Below are 19,145 nucleotides of genomic sequence, written 5' to 3' on the forward strand. Positions count from 1 at the left end.
GACGGGGGCAGCTGTGGCCAACGTGGCATGAGCGTGGTGGGACCATGACATGACCATTGCACACATAGCATGACCATGGCATGACCCATGACAAACGTGGCATGACCGTGGCAAACATGGCACAACCATGGCGAGCTTGGTGGGACCGTGGCATGACCACTGCAAGCCACGGTGTGACCATGGCATGATGTCATACATGACCATAGCAAGCGCGGTGTGACCGTGGCAAGCCGGGCATGACCATGGCATGCCTATGACGAGCGCGCCAGGGCTGTGTGGAGCGCAGTGGCACCTGTGTCCCCGTGGATGCGTGTCCCGCTCCGTGTGGTGTCCCCTGGTCTCCTGCTATCGCCCTGTCCTGCTGCTCCCCGCACCCCCCCCAGCTCCTTATCTCTGTGGTGCAGCCGGGGCAGAGCTGTGGGGCAGCACTGAGCAGTGCCACATTGGGCCCACCCCACAAGCCCTGGTGTGTGCCGGTGTGTCCTTGATGTGTCCTGGTGTGTCCCAGTGTGTCCTTGATGTGTCCCGGTGTGTCCCAGTGTGTCCCGGTGTGTCCCAGTGTATCCCAGTGTGTCCTTGATGTGTCCCGGTGTGTCCCAGTGTGTCCTGGTGTGTCCCAGTGTATCCCAGTGTGTCCCGGTGTGTCCCGGTGTGTCCTGTTTGGGCTGCACAAGGGTTGGGTTTTGGCACAGGACCCTCCATGCCTGGCAAGGATCCATGCCAAGCACCCCCTGCACCCAGGTTGCTGCTGCCGGGGCCCCGTGCCATGGCATGACCATGACCATGCCTGTGCCATGCCCATACCCGTATCCATGCCCATTCCAGTGCCATGCCTTGCCTGTACCCTGGCCATGCCTGTGCCATTTGCTGCCCATGCTCATGCCATGGCCATGCCTGTGTCATACCCCTGCCCCTGACATGCCATCTCTGCACTGTACCCATGCTCATGCCATGACCATGCCTGTGTCATACCCCTGTCATGCCATCTCTGCACTGTACCCATGCTCATGCCATGGCCATGCCTGTGTCATACCCCTGCCCCTGCCATGCCATCTCTGCACTGTACCCATGCTCATGCCATGACCATGCCTGTGTCATACCCCTGCCCCTGCCATGCCATCTCTGCACTGTACCCATGCTCATGCCATGGCCATGCCTGTGTGTCATCTCTGCACCCCTGTGACCATGCCTGTGTCATCTCTGCACTGTACCCATGCTCATGCCATGGCCATGCCTGTGTGCCTGTGTCATACCCCTGCCCCTGCCATGCCATCTCTGCACTGTACCCATGCTCATGCCATGGCCATGCCTGTGTCATACCCCTGCCCCTGCCATGCCATCTCTGCACTGTACCCATGCTCATGCCATGGCCATGCCTGTGTCATACCCCTGCCCCTGACATGCCATCTCTGCACTGTACCCATGCTCATGCCATGACCATGCCTGTGTCATACCCCTGCCCCTGCCATGCCATCTCTGCACTGTACCCATGCCCGTGCCTATGGCCGTGCCTGCGTCCGTGCCCATCTCTGTGCCATCCACGTTCCCATGCCCCTTTCCGTTCCCGTGCCCATCCCAGGCCGGCGCCGCTGTTCCGAGCCCCCCTCTCTGCCCCCCCCGGCCCTGGCGCTGCCGCGATGCGGATCCAGGGGGATCCCGGCGGAGCGCCCGGGCGTGGGCTCGGCCCTGGGCCGGGATGGGGCCGGGAAGGGGCCGGGAGGGGCCGGGAAGGGGCCGGGATGCGGCCTGGCAGCGGCTGTGGGCGCTCTGAGTCAGCGCCGGCCTCGGCCCCGACGCCACGATGATGGTCGTGGAGCTGTGCTGCGGGTGCTGCTGCAGGCCTGGAGGTGGGTGCTGGGTGCCGAGGGGGGGACACCCCATGGCGGCACCACCGGGGTGCTCCCGAGCGGCTCCGGCCTGGGGGTGCTGGGGGGGGTTGCTGGGGGTGTCCCCGCCTTGGGGGTTCCCGGGGGTTCCCCGGGGTGGGGCACTGGGCCCTGGCAGGGCGGGGCAGGAGGATGGGGGGGTCAGGGGAGGTCAGGGTGTAGGGGGGCAAGGCAGTGGGTGCTGCGGGCATGGGGGCAGGAGGGTGCTGCGGCGCACAGGAGGGGTGCAGAGGATTGGGGGTGCAGGAGCGTGAAGGGAGGGTGTCCTAGGGTCCAGGCCTCACGGGTGCAGAGGATTTAGGGGTGCAAGGGAGGGGGTGCACAGGTTTAGGGGTGCTGGGGGGCAGGGGTGCAGGGGCACTGGGTGCAGAGGCTTTAGGGGTGTGGGATGGGGTTTGCACAGCATTAGGGGTTTCTGGGTGCATGGGACATGGTGCACAGCATTGGGGCATTGGTGCACAGCATTGGGGGCATTGGTGCACAGCATTGGGGCATTGGGGCACAGCATTGGGGGCATTGGGGCACAGCATTGGGGGCATTGGAGCACAGCATTGGGGCATTGGTGCACAGCATTGGGGCATTGGTGCACAGCATTGGGGCATTGGTGCACAGCATTGGGGGCATTGGAGCACAGCATTGGGGCATTGGGGCACAGCATTGGGGGCATTGGAGCACAGCATTGGGGCGTTGGTGCACAGCATTGGGGCATTGGAGCACAGCATTGGGGCATTGGTGCACAGCATTGGGGCATTGGTGCACAGCATTGGGGCATTGGGGCACAGCATTGGGGCATTGGTGCACAGCATTGGGGCATTGGGGCACAGCATTGGGGCATTGGAGCACAGCATTGGGGCATTGGTGCACAGCATTGGGGCATTGGTGCACAGCATTGGGGCATTGGGGCACAGCATTGGGGCATTGGGGCACAGCAGTAGTGGTGCGGGGTGCAGGCCCATGGGTGCAGAGGGTTTAGGGGTGCGGGGGGCAGCACCGTGGCCCTGGGTGCCCGGTGCCGCCGGTCCGGCCGCTCGGTCCCGTTCCCGGGGCGGTGGCAGCGGCGGGGGCGGGTCCCGCTCGGCCCCTCCCGCCCCGTCCGGTCCCGTCCCGTCCGTCGGGCGGCGGCGGCGGCGGCAGCACCGGCACCATGGAGGGCAGCGCCGGCGGGGCGGGGCCCGTCGGGACTCCCGGTGCCGTCGGGGGGTGGCTCAGCGGCGGCTCCGAGTCCGAGCGGCGGCGGTACCTGAGCGCGAGGCTCTGCTGCAGCGGTGCGAGCGGCGGGACGGGCCGGGGCGGAAAGGGGAAGGGACCGGGGCGGGGGGGACCGCGGGGTTGGGGGGGACCGGGCCGGGGGGGTTCGGGCCGTGCGGGGGGGGGGGGGGGGTCAGGATCCCCCGCGGGACCGGGCGGGACCCGCTCCGGGGGGGGCTGGGGGGATCCCGGGGCGGGGGGGGAAGAAGCGGGGCTGACGCAGGGACACGCCCCCCCCGCGGAGGGGCCGCCCCCGGGAGCTGGGCCGGGCCTGAGCTGGGCTGGGCTGGACTGGGATGAACTGGGCTGGGCTGAGCTGAGCTTGATTTGAGCTGAGCTGGGCAGAACTGGGCTGAACTGGGCTGGACTGGGATGAACTGGGATGAACTGGGCTGGACTGGGCTGAGCTTGATTTGAGCTGAGCTGGGCAGAACTGGGCTGAACTGGGATGAACTGGGATGAACTGGGCTGGACTGAGCTGAGCTTGATTTGAGCTGAGCTGGGCAGAACTGGGCTGAACTGGGCTGGACTGGGATGAACTGGGCTGGACTGAGCTGAGCTTGATTTGAGCTGAGCTGGGCAGAACTGGGCTGAACTGGGATGAACTGGGCTGGACTGAGCTGAGCTTGATTTGAGCTGAGCTGGGCAGAACTGGGCTGAACTGGGATGAACTGGGCTGGGCTGAACTGGGCTGGACTGAGCTTGATTTGAGCTGAGCTGGGCAGAACTGGGCTGAACTGGGCTGAACTGGGATGAACTGGGCTGGACTGAGCTGAGCTTGATTTGAGCTGAGCTGGGCAGAACTGGGCTGAACTGGGATGAACTGGGCTGGACTGAGCTGAGCTTGATTTGAGCTGAGCTGGGCAGAACTGGGCTGAACTGGGCTGAACTGGGATGAACTGGGCTGGACTGAGCTGAGCTTGATTTGAGCTGAGCTGGGCAGAACTGGGCTGAACTGGTATGAACTGGGCTGGACTGAGCTGAGCTTGATTTGAGCTGAGCTGGGCAGAACTGGGCTGAACTGGGCTGAACTGGGATGAACTGGGCTGGACTGAGCTGAGCTTGATTTGAGCTGAGCTGGGCAGAACTGGGATGAACTGGGATGAACTGGGCTGAACTGAACTGGGCTGAACTGGGCTGAACTGAACTGGGCTGAACTGGGCTGAACTGAGCTGAGCTGGGCTGAACTGGGCCTGAACTGGGCTGAGCTGGGCTGAACTGGGCTGAGCTGGGCTGGGCTGGACTGAGCTGAGCTGGGCTGGGCTGAGCTTGATTTGAGCTGAGCTGGGCTGAACTGGGATGAACTGGGATGAACTGGGCTGAACTGAACTGGGCTGAACTGGGCTGAACTGAACTGGGCTGAACTGAGCTGAGCTGGGCTGAACTGGGCCTGAACTGGGCTGAGCTGGGCTGAACTGGGCTGAGCTGGGCTGAGCTGGGCCGAACTGGGCCGAGCTGGGGTGGGCTGAACTGGGCTGAACTGGGCTGAGCTGGGCTGAACTGGGCTGAACTGGGCTGAACTGGGCTGAGCTGGGCTGAACTGGGCTGAACTGGGCTGAGCTGGGCTGAACTGGTCCGAACTGAACTGGGCTGAACTGGGCTGGACTGTGGCTGGACTGGGCTGAACTGGCTGAACTGGGCTGAACTGAACTGGGCTGAACTGAGCTGAGTGTGGGCTGAACTGGGCCTGAACTGAACTGGGCTGAACTGAGCTGAGCTGGGCTGAACTGGGCCTGAACTGGGCTGAGCTGGGCTGAACTGGGCTGAGCTGGGCTGAGCTGGGCCGAACTGGGCCGAGCTGGGGTGGGCTGAACTGGGCTGAACTGGGCTGAGCTGGGCTGAACTGGGCTGAACTGGGCTGAACTGGGCTGAACTGGGCTGAGCTGGGCTGAACTGGGCTGAGCTGGGCTGAACTGGGCTGGACTGGGCTGAACTGGGCTGAGCTGGGCTGAACTGGGCTGAACTGGGCTGAGCTGGGCTGAACTGGGCTGGACTGGGCTGGACTGGGCTGAACTGGGCTGAACTGGGCTGAACTGAACTGGGCTGAACTGGGCTGGACTGGGCTGGACTGGGCTGGACTGGGCTGAACTGGGCTGAACTGGGCTGAACTGGGCTGAGCTGGGCTGAACTGGGCTGAACTGGGCTGAACTGGGCTGAGCTGGGCTGAACTGGGCTGAACTGGGCTGAGCTGGGCTGAACTGGGCTGGACTGGGCTGAGCTGGGCTGAGCTGGGCTGAGCTGGGCTGAACTGGGCTGGGATGAACTGAACTGGGATTGAGCTGGGCTGAACTGGGATTGAGCTGAACTGGGCTGAACTGGGCTGAACTGAACTGGGATGAACTGAACTGGGATGAACTGAACTGGGATTGAGCTGAACTGGGCTGAGCTGGGCTGTAGCCAGGGGTTTGGCTGGTTCATGTCTGTCTGTACCTGTGCCCGTGTGCACGCGTGTGCACGCCAGTGCACCCCGTGTGTGTGCACCCCGTGTGTGTGCCAGTGCACCCCATGTGTGTGCACCTGCGTGTGTGTGCCAGTGCACCCCGTGTGTGTGCACCCGTGTGTGTGTGCACCCGTGTGTGTGTGCCAGTGCACCCCATGTGTGTGCACCCCGTGTGTGTGCCAGTGCACCCCGTGTGTGTGCACCCCGTGTGTGTGCCAGTGCAACCTGTGTGTGCACCCGCGTGTGTGTGCCAGTGCACCCCGTGTGTGTGCACCCGTGTGTGTGCACCCGCGTGTGTGTGCCAGTGCACCCCGTGTGTGTGCACCCCATGTGTGTGCACCCATGTGTGCCAGTGCACCCCGTGTGCGCACGCGTGTGCGCGCCCCACATGCGTTGGCCCTGGTGTGTGTCAGCGCACGCGCGTGCCCAGCACACACGTGTTTGTGTGTCCGTGTGCGTGCACACGAGCACACACGTGTTTGTGTGTCCGTGTGCGTGCACACGCGTGCCCAGCACACACGTGTTTGTGTGTCCGTGTCCGTGCACACGTGGTACCCAGCACACACGTGTTTGTGTGTCCGTGTGCGTGCACACGCATGCCCAGCACACACGTGTTTGTGTGTCCGTGCACACGTGTACCCAGCACACACGTGTTTGTGTGTCCGTGCACACATGTGCCCAGCACACACGTGTTTGTGTGTCCGTGCACACGTGTACCCAGCACACACGTGTTTGTGTGTCCGTGTCCGTGCACACGTGTACCCAGCACACACGTGTTTGTGTGTCCGTGCACACGTGTACCCAGCACACACGTGTTTGTGTGTCCGTGCACACATGGTACCCAGCACACACGTGTTTGTGTGTCCGTGCACACGTGTACCCAGCACACACGTGTTTGTGTGTCCGTGCACACGTGTACCCAGCACACACGTGTTTGTGTGTCCGTGCACACGCGTACCCAGCACACACGTGTTTGTGTGTCCGTGCACACGTGTACCCAGCACACACGTGTTTGTGTGTCCGTGCACACGTGTACCCAGCACACACGTGTTTGTGTGTCCGTGCACACGTGTACCCAGCACACACGTGTTTGTGTGTCCGTGCACACATGGTACCCAGCACACACGTGTTTGTGTGTCCGTGTCCGTGCACACGTGTACCCAGCACACACGTGTTTGTGTGTCCGTGCACACATGGTACCCAGCACACACGTTTGTGTGTTGTGTGTGCCCAGCACACACGTGTTTGTGTGTCCGTGCACACGTGTACCCAGCACACACGTGTTTGTGTGTCCGTGCACACGTGTACCCAGCACACACGTGTTTGTGTGTCCGTGCACACGTGTACCCAGCACACACGTGTTTGTGTGTCCGTGCACACGTGTACCCAGCACACACGTGTTTGTGTGTCCGTGCACACGTGTACCCAGCACACACGTGTTTGTGTGTCCCTGTGCCGCTCCGTGCGCGGTGCCGGGGCCCTGCCTGCTCTTGGCCGCTCTTCCCATCCTCTGCCCGCGGTGCTGCCCGCGGTGATGCCGGCGGCTGCCGAGGATCCTGCTGGGACCGGGAGCCCGTGGGCGCGAGCGGAGCCGGCGCTGGCCCTGCCGGTGCCCGCGTCCCGGTGAGGGGCGGCTCCGGCCCCAGCCCCGTTCCCGCCGCGGCTCCAGATGTTCTTGGCGCCAGATGTGGAGGACACGTGCGTGCAGCCGGCACCGCCTGCGTGCCGCGGCCCGGTGCTGCCCAGCGGCAGCGTGTGCCGGTGGGTGCCGGTGGGTGCCGGTGGTGCCGGTGGGTGCCGGTGGTGCCGGTGGTGCCGGTGGGTGCCGGTGGTGCCGGTGGGTGCCGGTGGTGCCGGTGGGTGCCGGTGGGTGCCGGTGGGTGCCGGTGCGTGCCGGTGGGTGCCGGTGCGTGCCGGTGGGTGCCGGTGGGTGCTGGTCGTGCCGGTGGGTGCCGGTGCGTGCCGGTGGGTGCTGGTGCGTGCCGGTCGTGCCGGTGGGTGCTGGTGGTGCCGGTGGGTGCTGGTCGTGCCGGTGGGTGCTGGTCGTGCCGGTGGGTGCCGGTGGTGCCAGTGGGTGCTCAGAGGGTGCCGGTTGATGCTGGTCGTGCCGGTGGGTGCTGGTGGATGCCAGTGATGCCGGTGAGTGCCGGTCGTGCCGGTGGCGCCAGTGGTGCCGGTGAGTGCCGGTGGATGCCGGTGGTGCCGGTGGATGCCAGTGGGTGCTGAGAGGGTGCCGATGGGTGCCGTTCGTGCCGGCGGTGCTGGTGCCGGGAGCTGCCCTCCCCGTGAATCATACAGCAACAGCCCCGGTGTCCTTTGCACTCCAGGCAAGGTTCAGGCTGCTCTTGTAATGGGTGCCGTGGGTGATGTGGGTGCCATGGGTGATGTGGGTGATGTGGGTGCCATGGGTGATGTGGGTGATGTGGGTGCCATGGGTGATGTGGGTGATGTGGGTGCCGTGGGACACCCCGCTGTGATGCCACCAGCTTTGGGGTCCTGCGGGAACCCCTCGACAGGGCTCTGGGCCCCTCAGGTGTGGGGCGCGTGGGGCTGGGGAGGTCCTGAGCCCTACAGGTGTGCGCCCGTTGAGTCCTATGCCTCTGGGGCGTGGAGTCCCGGCCCCCCCCCCCCCCGCTGTGGGGCAGGGAGGTGCCGCCCCCTCCTCGCGGCCCCGGGCCCGGCCAGGGAGGGGTTAAGGGGCGGTTCCTGTGGGGCGGGAAGGGCGACCCCGGCTCCTCCCTGGGGCCGTCCCGTCGGAGCCGCGCCGTGGCTGCGAGTTGTGTCGGGTCTCAGCGCCGCTGCAGCCTCCGCCATGGCGCGACGGGGCCAGGATGTGGGGCCGGGTGTGGGGCAGCGCTCGGGCTCCGAGGACAACCTCTACCTGGCCGTGCTCAGGGCCTCCGAGGGCAAGAAAGGTGCCGGGACCCGCGGCGCGGTGCGCGGTGCGCGGTGGGGCGCGGAGGTGGCCACGCCGCGGTGTGGGGCGGTGGCCGTGGCGTGGGGGGGTGGTGGCCATGATGTGGGGCGCGGCAGGGTCAGTGCGGGGCGCGGTGATGGCCGCGGTGCGGCGTGGGGCGCTGGCCGTGGCGTGGGGCACAATGGGGTTAATGTGGGGCGCAGTGGCGTTGGTGGGGGGCTGAAGGTGGTCAGGGTGTGGGGCGTTGTGGGTCCAACAGCTGGAGACTGCAGTGTGTGTTCGGGACCTCCATGAACCGAGGCAGACTCCGCTGTGGGGCAGTGTCCCAGGGCAGGCTATGGGGTGGTGTCCCGAGGCAATCTATGGCTCAGACCCCTGTTATGGGGTAGGGCGGTGGCTCTGGGGCAGACTCCATTGTGGGGCAGGAGAGTGTCTGTAGGGGAGCTTATGGGGTGGTGTCCCCCAGGAAATCTGTGGGGCAGACCCCCTTGCTAGGCGGTGTCTCTAGGGCAGCCTATGGGCTTTGGGGCAGACCCCCATGATGGGGCAGGGCAGTGTTTGTAAGGCAGGTTATGGGTTTGTGTCTGTAGGGCAGCCTATACGGCAGACTCCGTGCTGGAGTGGTGTCTGTGGGGCAGGTTTTAGGGCAGACCCCACACTGAGGTGTTGTCTGTGGGGCAGGTTATGGGGCAGACCCCACGCTGGGGCGGTGTCTGTGGGGCAGGCTATGGCGTGGTGTCTCTAGGGCAGCCTTTGGGGCAGACCCCGTGCTGGGGTGGTGTCTGTGAGGCAGCTTATGGTGTGGTTCCTGTGGGGCAGGTTATAGGGCAGACTCTGCGCTGGGGTGGTGTCTGTGGGGCAGGTTATGGGGCAGACCCTGCGCTGGGGCGGTGCCTGTGGGGCAGGTTATGGGGCAGACCCTGCGCTGGGGCGGTGTCTGTGGGGCAGGTTATGGGGCAGACCCTGCGCTGGGGCGGTGCCTGTGGGGCAGGTTATGGGGCAGACCCTGCGCTGGGGCGGTGTCTGTGGGGCAGGTTATGGGGCAGACCCTGCGCTGGGGCGGTGTCTGTGGGGCAGGTTATGGGGCAGACCCTGAGCTGGGGCGGTGTCTGTGGGGCAGGTTATGGGGCAGACCCTGCGCTGGGGCGGTGTCTGTGGGGGAGGTTATGGGGCAGACCCTGCGCTGGGGCGGTGTCTGTGGGGCAGGTTATGGGGCAGACCCTGCGCTGGGGCGGTGTCTGTGGGGCAGGTTATGGGGCAGACCCTGCGCTGGGGCGGTGTCTGTGGGGCAGGTTATGGGGCAGACCCTGCGCTGGGGCGGTGTCTGTGGGGCAGGTTATGGGGCAGACCCTGCGCTGGGGCGGTGCCTGTGGGGCAGGTTATGGGGCAGACCCTGCGCTGGGGCGGTGCCTGTGGGGCAGGTTATGGGGCAGACCCTGCGCTGGGGCGGTGCCTGTGGGGCAGGTTATGGGGCAGACCCTGCGCTGGGGCGGTGTCTGTGGGGCAGGTTATGGGGCAGACCCTGCGCTGGGGCGGTGTCTGTGGGGCAGGTTATGGGGCAGACCCTGCGCTGGGGCGGTGTCTGTGGGGCAGGTTATGGGGCAGACCCTGCGCTGGGGCGGTGTCTGTGGGGCAGGTTATGGGGCAGACCCTGCGCTGGGGCGGTGTCTGTGGGGCAGGTTATGGGGCAGACGCGCCCGAGGCTGCGTTTCCCCACGCTGGCGCCGGCCCCATCCCCGCCCTGCCTGAGCTGCCGCCGGCGCTGCCCGGCCCTGCCCGTACCTATCCCTGCCCTCACCCTGCCTGTACCCATCCCGTACCCTGCCTGTGCCTATCCCGGTCCCTGCCTGTTCCTGTGCCCGTCCCATCCTGGGCCCGTTGGGTGCCACGTTCCGGCGCCGCGGGGCGAATCCCGGCACGTTTTGGCCGGACGGGCCCCGTGGGTGCAGCCGTTGACTCAGGGCCACGGGTGCCGGGGACCCCCCCCGGGCACACGGGGCTGTGCCGGGGCCTGGCCTGCAGCAACCGCTTCCTTCCCCATGACTCACGGCATGGGCCTGGCACTGTTGGTTCATCGCTTCCTGCCAGGCCGCTGCGGTGCCACCGGTTGTGCTGCCATGCCGGGGCGTTGTGTTGTGGTGCCACGGTGTTGTGCTGGGTGTAGTGACACGGCGCAGCGCCGTGGTGCTGTGCCAGCGTGCCGCGGTGTTGTGCCGTGGTGTTGCCGGTTGTGCCACGGTGCCGCCTCTCACCCTCCCTTTGCTCTCTTGCAGATGAGCGAGACCGCGTCCAGAAGAAAACCTTCACCAAATGGGTCAACAAGCACCTCATCAAGGTACCGGAGCCCCTGGTGCCAGGTCCTGGGTGGCTGTGCCGGGGGGAAGCAGAGCTGGGGGGGGGTTCATGGTGCCTGGGGGGTGGGTTCTGGTGCCGCGGATCCCGGCCCTGCTGCCGGCGCATCCCCACGCAGTGCCCAAAGCCCGCGGTGCCGGTGCGGGTCCTGCCCTGACTCTCTCTTTCTGCCTCTCCCCGCGCAGCACTGGCGAGCAGAGGTAGGTCTGTGTGTGCCGCGGCTTCACCGCGCTGCCCCTCACTCACGCCCCGCTCCTGTACCGGCCCCGCGCGGCACAACCGTGTTCTGCATGCGGCGCAGCCACCGGCACCGGGATGGGCAGGGGGCTGGGGGGGTTCAACGGGGGCTGTGTGGGGCTGGGGGGGCACCGGCTGCAGCTGGGGGTGTGCGTGTGAACCGCGGGCACCGGGGCCCTGCCGGGCTGTGCCGCGGTGACGCTGTCGCCGTGGGTCCCCGCAGGCTCAGCGCCACGTCAACGACCTGTACGAGGACCTGCGGGACGGGCACAACCTCATCTCGCTGCTCGAGGTGCTCTCGGGGGACAAGCTGGTGAGTCCTGCGCCGAACCCGCCGCCACCGTCGCCATCTCAGCGCCCACCGTCCCCATCAGCACCCCCACCCATCGGCACCCCCCCACCCATCTCGTGCCCCCTGCATCTGCCCCCACCCCTGCTTGGCCAATGCCGGCGCCGCGGCTCTAACGCGGGGACGTCTCTTTGCTTTGGTGCCCCGGCGCTCACCGGCCCCCTCGGGCTTTGCCTTCTCCTGCTCCCGGCGCTGCCGGGCAGCCGCGGGAGCGCGACGTCGTCCGGAGCTTGCGGTTGGTGAGTGGTGGCACGGCACCGCATGGCACCATACGGCACCGCGAGTTCCGGTGCAGCACCGCATGGCACCGCGTGTCCCCATGCAGCACCGCGTGTCCCCGTGCGGCACCGTGTATCCTGGTGTAGTACCACATATCTCCGTGCGGCACCGCGTGTCCTGGTGCAGCACCGCATGGCACCGCGAGTCCCCGTGCGGCACCGCGAGTCCCCGTGCGGCACCGCGTGTACTGGTGCAGCACCGCATGGCGACCTGCCGCGAAGTTTCCATAACACCAGCCCCAGTGGGTGTCCTGTGATGGTGTCACCAGGAGGTGCCGGCACCGGGGTCCTGGTGCATCAGTGGCACTGCAGCCAGTGGGGTTTCCCTGGTGCCCCACGGCCATGGGTCAGAGCAGACCCCCCGGTGCACTTGGGGGGTCGGGGGTCCCTGGTGTGTCTGGTGCTGGTGTCACGGGGTGCAGGGGCTCCATCCCAGCGGGTGAGGGCCGGGTGCGCGCTGCTGCCGTGGTGCTGCCACGGTGCTGAGGAAGCGCGGGCGCGGGATCCGGTGCCTGAGCCCATTGTCCGGTTGAGCCGCGCTTCCTGCAGCAGCCCCGGGGCTGGGCCAGGGGTTTCCTGGCTCAGCCGGTGCCGGGGCAGTGCCAGTGCTGCCGGTCTCAGTGCCGTGTCCCCGCAGCCCCGCGAGAAGGGCCGGATGCGCTTCCACAAGCTGCAGAATGTGCAGATCGCCCTTAACTACCTGAAGCATCGCCAGGTGAGGGGAGCTCTGGGGGGGGTTGGTGCTGCCCGGAACCCCCGGTGCCACCGCGGCATCACCACAACCCCGTGTGCTCCATAGGTGAAGCTGGTGAACATCCGCAACGATGACATCGCCGACGGCAACCCCAAGCTCACGCTGGGGCTCATCTGGACCATCATCCTACACTTCCAGGTGGTGCCGGGGCTGGTGCTGTGGGGTGGGTGCCATGGGGCTGGGATGGTGCCGCAGGGCTGGGATGTTACTATGGGGTGGTGGCTATGGGGTTGGTGCCATGGGGCCGGTGCGGCGCAGTAACCGCCGGTGTGCCGGCAGATCTCGGACATCCAGGTTACGGGGCAGTCCGAGGACATGACAGCCAAGGAGAAGCTGCTCCTCTGGTCGCAGCGCATGGTCGAGGGCTACCAGGGGCTGCGGTGCGAGAACTTCACGGCGAGCTGGCGCGACGGCCGCCTCTTCAATGCCATCATCCACCGGCACAAGTACGTGCTGCGGCATGGACACAGCATCCACATCTGCATCCTCTTCTGTATCTACTTGTCCCCATCCCCATCCCCATCCCCTTCCCTTTCCATCCCCACCCATCCCCATTCCTTCCTTATCCTTTTGTTCCCACCTCCGTCCCCTTCTCATCCCTTTCTCATCCTCCTCCTCATCCCATCCCCTTTCCATCCCCATCTTTATGTCCCCATCTCCTGCTCATCTCCTTCCCCTTCCCATCCCCATCCCCATCCTTGCTTTGGGCTCTGTGGGGACTCAGCCCCACACAGCATTGGTGCAGGGTGCTGCTAATGCCAGCCCATAGCAGGGCTGTTCTTGCCCCAGAGTGGGGCTGGGGGGGGCTCCTGCTCACTCCATGGGGCTCTGCCTGCTCTGGGTCCATGTGCCTGGTGCCGCTGGGCCACCGCTGGCTCCCGGTGCCGGTGTCCCCGCAGTGGTGCTGGTGGCAGTGGCGTGGTGCCGGTGCTGACCGTGGCTCCCGCAGGCCGATGCTCATCGACATGAGCCGCGTTTACCGCCAGAGCAACCTGGAGAACCTGGAGCAGGCTTTCACCGTGGCCGAGCGCGACCTGGGGGTGACGCGGCTGCTGGACCCCGAAGGTGCCGGGGGACACCCCAGAACCCGTCCCCACCGTCCCCACCTCCCCCCGTCCCCCCTGACCGTGCTGTGTCCCCGCAGACGTGGATGTGCCGCAGCCGGATGAGAAGTCCATCATCACCTACGTGTCGTCGCTGTACGATGCCATGCCGCGCGTGCCGGAGGCGCAGGACGGCGTCAAGGCCAACGTCAGTTGGGGACAACGGGGGGGACCCATCCTGTGGCAGTGGTGGCACCGGGCCCCGTGTCCCCATATCCCCCACATACCCATGTCCCATATCCCTATGTCCCTCATATTTCCATATCCCGTGTTCCCATGTCCGCCTGTTGCACACCCGTGTTGCATATCCCTGTATCTATGCTCATATCCGTGTCCTGTGCCCATATCCCGAGGCCCATATCCGTCCCCTGTTCCCATGTCCATGCCTATGTTCCCATATCCGCGCTCATATCCATGTCCCCGTATCCCCGTGTCCCCATGCCCATGCGTGCCCGTGCCCATGCAGGAGCTGCAGCTGCGCTGGCAGGAGTACTACGAGGTGGTGACGCTGCTGCTGCAGTGGATGCGGCAGTACACCATCAGCTTCGAGGAGCGGCGTGTGCCTGCCAGCTACGAGGAGATTGAGGTGAGGCCGTGAGCCCTGTGTCCCTGTGCTCCCTCCATGCCCCCTCCATGTCCCCAAATACCCCATGTCCCCGTGAAAGGGCACCAGTGCCCGGGGAGGTGCTGGTGATGCCGCAGCTGGTTGGGGCCCCGCCATGGGTTGTCTCATGCCATGATGAGTCCTCCCGGTGCCGTCAACCCCAAACCAGCACCAGCAGCATCCACACTGGTGTGCTGTGCTGCCCCTTTGGGCTCCATGTATTGGCCCCACTGGGCCGTGCGTTGACTCCATGAGCTGCGTGTTGAGCCCATTGGGTTCCACGTGTTCAGTGGTGACCCACTGGGCTCCTGCATCGCGGCGCGGTGGCTCGGTGCCGGTGCGGTGCTGGGGTGTGGTTGGCTGTGGCAGAGCTGTGGCCATGGCAGGGCTGTGTTCGTGCCATGCCAGAGCTGTGGCAGCGCCGCGGCTGCTCTGACTCAGAGCTTCCATTTGCCGTGTGAGTCACGGCACCACCCGGCTCCCGCCCGGCGCTTCCTTCCCACCAGCCCCGCACGTGGCACCGTGGCCGGGGGGTGCCGGGGAGGGGATGGGGGGTGCCAGGGCCTGGGGGTGCTGGTGCTGGGGCAAGGAGGTGCCGGTGCCAGGGTTCCCCCTCATCTGTCCCCCCCTCGGCAGCTCCTCTGGCGCCAGTTCCTCAAGTTCAAGGAGTCCGAGCTGCCGGCCAAGGAGGCCGACAAGAACCGTTCCAAAGCCATATTCCAGGCCATGGAGGTCAGGGGGGGGCCAGAGCACAAAGGGGGCTTCTGGGGGGGGTCAGCAGTCTGGAGGGACTGAGGGTCCATAGGGGTCCTGGGAGGGTACTGGGGGTCCCTGGGGTGGGGGGGTCCTAATGAGTGGTGTTTGGGGGGAGCCGTGGAGCTGGGGTCCCGTGGGTTTGGGTCCCTGTGGGGGCTGGGAGGGGCTGCCCCATGGGGTGAGGGTTCCATGTCCCCTGTGGGGCACAGCGACACATGCGGTGATGTGCGGTGGGCCCGGTGCAGGGCGCGGTGCAGTCCGGGCAGCTGAAGGTGCCCCCCGGGTACCACCCGCTGGACGTGGAGAAGGAGTGGGGGGCACTGCACGTGGCTGTGCTGGAGCGCGAGAAGCTGCTGCGGGCGGAGTTCGAGAGGTGAGCGCGGCGCATGGCGTAACGGGATGCGCTGGGCTGCGCCGGGCTGGCGGTGAGGGGGTGAAGCGGGGCAGCAGCAGGATGCTGGGGTGCACCGGGGTGCTGGTGGGATGTTGGGATGCACCAGGACGGTGGCGGTGCTGGAGCGTGCCGGGGCGATGGCAGTGATGGAATGAGCCAGGGCTGAGGCGGGATGCTGGCATGCACTGAGGTGGTGCTGGAGCGTGCCGGGGCGGTGGCAGTGATGGAATGAGCCAGGGCAGTGGTGGGGGATACCGGGATGCACTGGGGCGGTGCTGGAACGTGCCGGGGCGGTGGCATTGGTGGAACGTGGCCAGACCACGGGGCTGGGCTGGGTTTGGGGTGTCCCGGCCCCCCCTGAGCTGCCCGGTGAGTCACCGCTGCCGGGAAGAGACGTGGCCGCAGGGCTCGGCACAGCCCGGCTCCGCTCGGCACGTCTGGCGCAGGGCTCGGGGCAGCGGTGCCGGTGCCAAGAACGGGGCTGTGCCGGTGCCGCGAGCTCCGGGGCCGGGGCCGGGGCTGGCAGCGCAGGCGGGAGCGGGCAGGGATCGGGCAGCGCAGGCTGGGACCAGCGCAGGCAGCGGGGCCAGGCAGGCAGCCAGGGCAGGGCGGGGCTGGAGCCTGCGGCCGCAGGGATGAGGGACGGGATGGGGCAGGGCCAGGGATGGGGATGGCTGGGGAGCAGGATGGGGATGGGATACGGAGCAGGACTGGGAGTCAAGTGAGGAGCAGGGTTGGCATGGGGAGAGGGATACAGAGCAGGATGGGGAGGAAAGGTTGTGGGATGGGGTGCAGGATGCAGAGTGGGATGGGAAGCAGGAAGGGGAGTGGGATGGGGATGGGAAAGGGGAGTTGATGGAGAGCAGGATGGAGACAGGAAGTGTGACAGGGATGGAAAACGGGATATAGATGGGGATGGGGTGGGGAGCAGGATGGGGCTCCTCACCCAGGCAGGGCTGCATCTGGGTCTGCAGGTGGGACCAGGGCCGGGACCAGAGCCGGGCTGGCAGAGGGGCAGGATGGGGCTGGCGCTGACAGGATCAGTGGGGCAGGATGGGGTCACTGTCCATGCAGTGCGGGCGGGTTCGTGTCCCCACGCTGACGCTGTCCCCCCGTGTCTCGCAGGCTGGAGCGGCTGCAGCGCGTTGTCACCAAGCTGCAGATGGAGTCGGGGCTCTGCGAGGAGCAGCTCAACCAGGCGGATAATCTGCTGCAGGCGGTGAGCGGCGGTGCCGCGGCGGCACCGGGGCATTCCCACGCGCGTTCGCGTGTCCGTTCCCTCGCGTGTCCGTTCCCACGCGCGTTCGCGTGTCCGTTCCCACGCATGTTCGCGTGTCTCTTCCCATGCTGGTGTCCGTTCCCGGGCCCATTTCCTTTCCCGTGTCCATTCTCATGCCCTCTCCTGTGCCCTTTCCCTTTCCTGTGTCCAAGCCTGTGCTCATTCCCATGCCCACGATGGTGCCAGTGCCCACTCCCATTCCCGTGCCCATTCCCATGCCTGTGCCCGTTCCCTTTGCCATTCCCGTCCCGTGCTCCATGCAGGAGCTGCGGCTGCTGGAGGCGGGGAAGGGGCCGCAGAAGGCCGCGGAGGTGGAACGGGACCTGGACAAGGCTGATGGGATGATTCGGCTGCTCTTCACCGACGTGCAGAGCCTCAAGGATGGGCGGCATCCGCAGGGCGAGCAGATGTACCGCAGGTACCGGCGCCGCCGAGGGGTGGCACGGGGGGGTTGATGCGTGCTGTGCCCCGCGCAGCGTCCCATGCAGTGTGCCCAGTGTGGTGTGCCCCATGCCATGAGCGCCCCTTACACCCTGTGCCCTGGTGCTTGTGTGTCCCCATGTCCCCCATGTTCCTGTTGCTTTCCATTCTTCCCCATATCCCTCTGTGTCTCCATGTCCCCTGCATCCCTGAAGCCCCACAAAGCTCCCCATGTCCCCCCATGTCTGCATGTCCTTGTCTCCCTCTGCCCCATATCCCCACACCCTCATGTCCCACATCCCTGTCCTGTGCCACTGCAGAGTGTACCATATCCCCATGCCTCCACATGGCACCCCATATCCCCATGTTCATGCCGCAGGGTGTACCATATCCCCATGTGCATGCTGCATGCTGTACCATATCCCCATGTCCCATATGCATGCTGTACCATATCCTCATGCGCATGCCGCAGGCTGTACCATATCCCCATGTCCCACGCCCATGCTGCAGGGTGTACCATACCTCCATGTCCCATGTGCATGCTGCATGCTGTACCATATCCCCATGTCCCATGTCCATGCCGCAGGCCGTACCATATCCCCATGTCCATGCCGTACCATATCCCCATGTGCATGCTGTACCGTATCCCCATGTCCATGCCGCAGGGTGTACCATATCCCCATGTCCATGCCGTACCATATCCCCATGTGCATGCTGCATGCTGCACCGTATCCCCATGTCCATGCCGCAGGGTGTACCATATCCCCATGTCCATGCCGTACCATATCCCCATGTGCATGCTGCATGCTGTACCGTATCCCCATGTCCATGCCGCAGGGTGTACCGCCTGCATGAGCGCCTGGTGTCCATCCGCACCGAGTACAACCTGCGCCTCAAGTCGGGGGTCCCAGTGGCGGCGGCGGTGGCTCCGGTGGCGGCGGCTGCGGCCCCGTCCGAGGCGGCGCTGCGGTACGTGCAGGAGCTGTGGGGCTGGGTGCAGGACAACCAGCGCCGCGTGGCGGGCGTCGGCTGGGGCATGGACCTGCCCTCGCTCGAGTCGCTGCTGAGCGCCCACCGCGGCCTCCACCGCGACATCCACGACTTCGGTGCCAAGGTGCAGCGGGCGCGCGAGGACGAGGTCAGTGCCGGGCGCCCGACCTCATCGCCCTGAGCCTGGGGTGCCCCAACCTGCGCTTGGACGTCCCCAACCTGATCCCGGGATCCCCTGGGGTGCCCTGACCTGAGCCTGGGGTCCCCAAGGTGCTCTGTGGGGTTGGGGTGCCGGGACGGGATCAGGGTGACGTGGGTGCTGCGGGTGCCCTGCGGGTGCCCTATGGGTGCCCTGTGGGTGCTGCTGTTCGCTCTCACAGCCCATTTCCACCCCCAGGCCCAGCTACCCCCCAGCTCCCGCAGCGCCTACAGGGAGAGCCTGGGCAAACTGGAGCAGGAGTACGGGGAGCTACTGGTGAGTGTCTGGTGCTGGGGGGTGATGGGGATGGAGGGGAGGATGATGGCCATGGGGGGGGGGGGGCGTGAGGATGCTAAAGGCCATAGGGAGCTATGGGGGCAGATGAAGGCCATGGGGAGCTCTGGGGGGCAGATGGAGCCCATGGGGAGCTGAGCAGACCCAGATGGGGGCCATGGGAGTGCAGGGAGGTAGATGGAGCCCGTGGTGCTGACCCTGGCCCTGCCCCTGCGCAGGAGTCGTCGTCGCAGCGGCTGCGGCACCTCGAGGCCCTGCTGGGTTTTGTGGGCGCTGCCACCACAGAGCTGCTGTGGCTGAGCCAGCGCGAGGACGAGGAGGTGACGTTCGACTGGAGCGACCGCGGCCCCCCGCTGCCCTCCAAGCAGGAGGCCTACTCGGTACGGGGGATGCATGGCACGTGGGGTGCAGCATCACTGCTGGGGGGGGGGTGTGTGCAGCATCCCTGGGTGGGCGGGGGGTGTGCAGCATCACTGCATGTGTGGGTGCAGCATCACTGCATGTGTGGGTGCAGCATCACTGCGTGTGTGGGTGCAGCATTCATCCTGCACCATCCCTGTCCCTTTCCCTGCATGTGACTGTACCGTTCCGTCCCGGTCCCTGCACACAGCCATTGTCCTGCAGGGTCCTTGTTGCATCCCCAGA

General features: G+C 66.2%; 1 protein-coding gene across 1 annotated transcript in view; it reads left to right on the forward strand.

Moving 5' to 3' along the window:
* The first annotated feature begins 3,017 nt into the window (after positions 1-3,017).
* PLEC (plectin) overlaps positions 3,018-19,145 on the forward strand; it is a 68,182-nt gene continuing 52,054 nt past the window's right edge. Inside the window, exons 1-16 of the mRNA XM_057411174.1 lie at positions 3,018-3,151; positions 10,765-10,826; positions 11,304-11,393; positions 12,345-12,422; positions 12,507-12,599; positions 12,741-12,907; positions 13,411-13,526; positions 13,606-13,712; positions 14,031-14,150; positions 14,805-14,900; positions 15,170-15,297; positions 16,444-16,537; positions 16,861-17,015; positions 17,855-18,155; positions 18,405-18,482; positions 18,719-18,880. Of these exons, the coding sequence (XP_057267157.1) occupies positions 3,031-3,151; positions 10,765-10,826; positions 11,304-11,393; positions 12,345-12,422; positions 12,507-12,599; positions 12,741-12,907; positions 13,411-13,526; positions 13,606-13,712; positions 14,031-14,150; positions 14,805-14,900; positions 15,170-15,297; positions 16,444-16,537; positions 16,861-17,015; positions 17,855-18,155; positions 18,405-18,482; positions 18,719-18,880 (1,968 nt within the window). The 5' untranslated portion in view covers positions 3,018-3,030. The remainder of the gene's footprint in view (positions 3,152-10,764; positions 10,827-11,303; positions 11,394-12,344; positions 12,423-12,506; positions 12,600-12,740; positions 12,908-13,410; positions 13,527-13,605; positions 13,713-14,030; positions 14,151-14,804; positions 14,901-15,169; positions 15,298-16,443; positions 16,538-16,860; positions 17,016-17,854; positions 18,156-18,404; positions 18,483-18,718; positions 18,881-19,145) is intronic.

This window comes from Pezoporus wallicus, unplaced genomic scaffold (genome assembly GCF_028554395.1).
Source record: "Pezoporus wallicus isolate ANWC-B61680 ecotype Strahan unplaced genomic scaffold, APGP_CSIRO_Pwel_v1 contig_10120, whole genome shotgun sequence".
NCBI classification, from domain to species: domain Eukaryota; kingdom Metazoa; phylum Chordata; class Aves; order Psittaciformes; family Psittacidae; genus Pezoporus; species Pezoporus wallicus.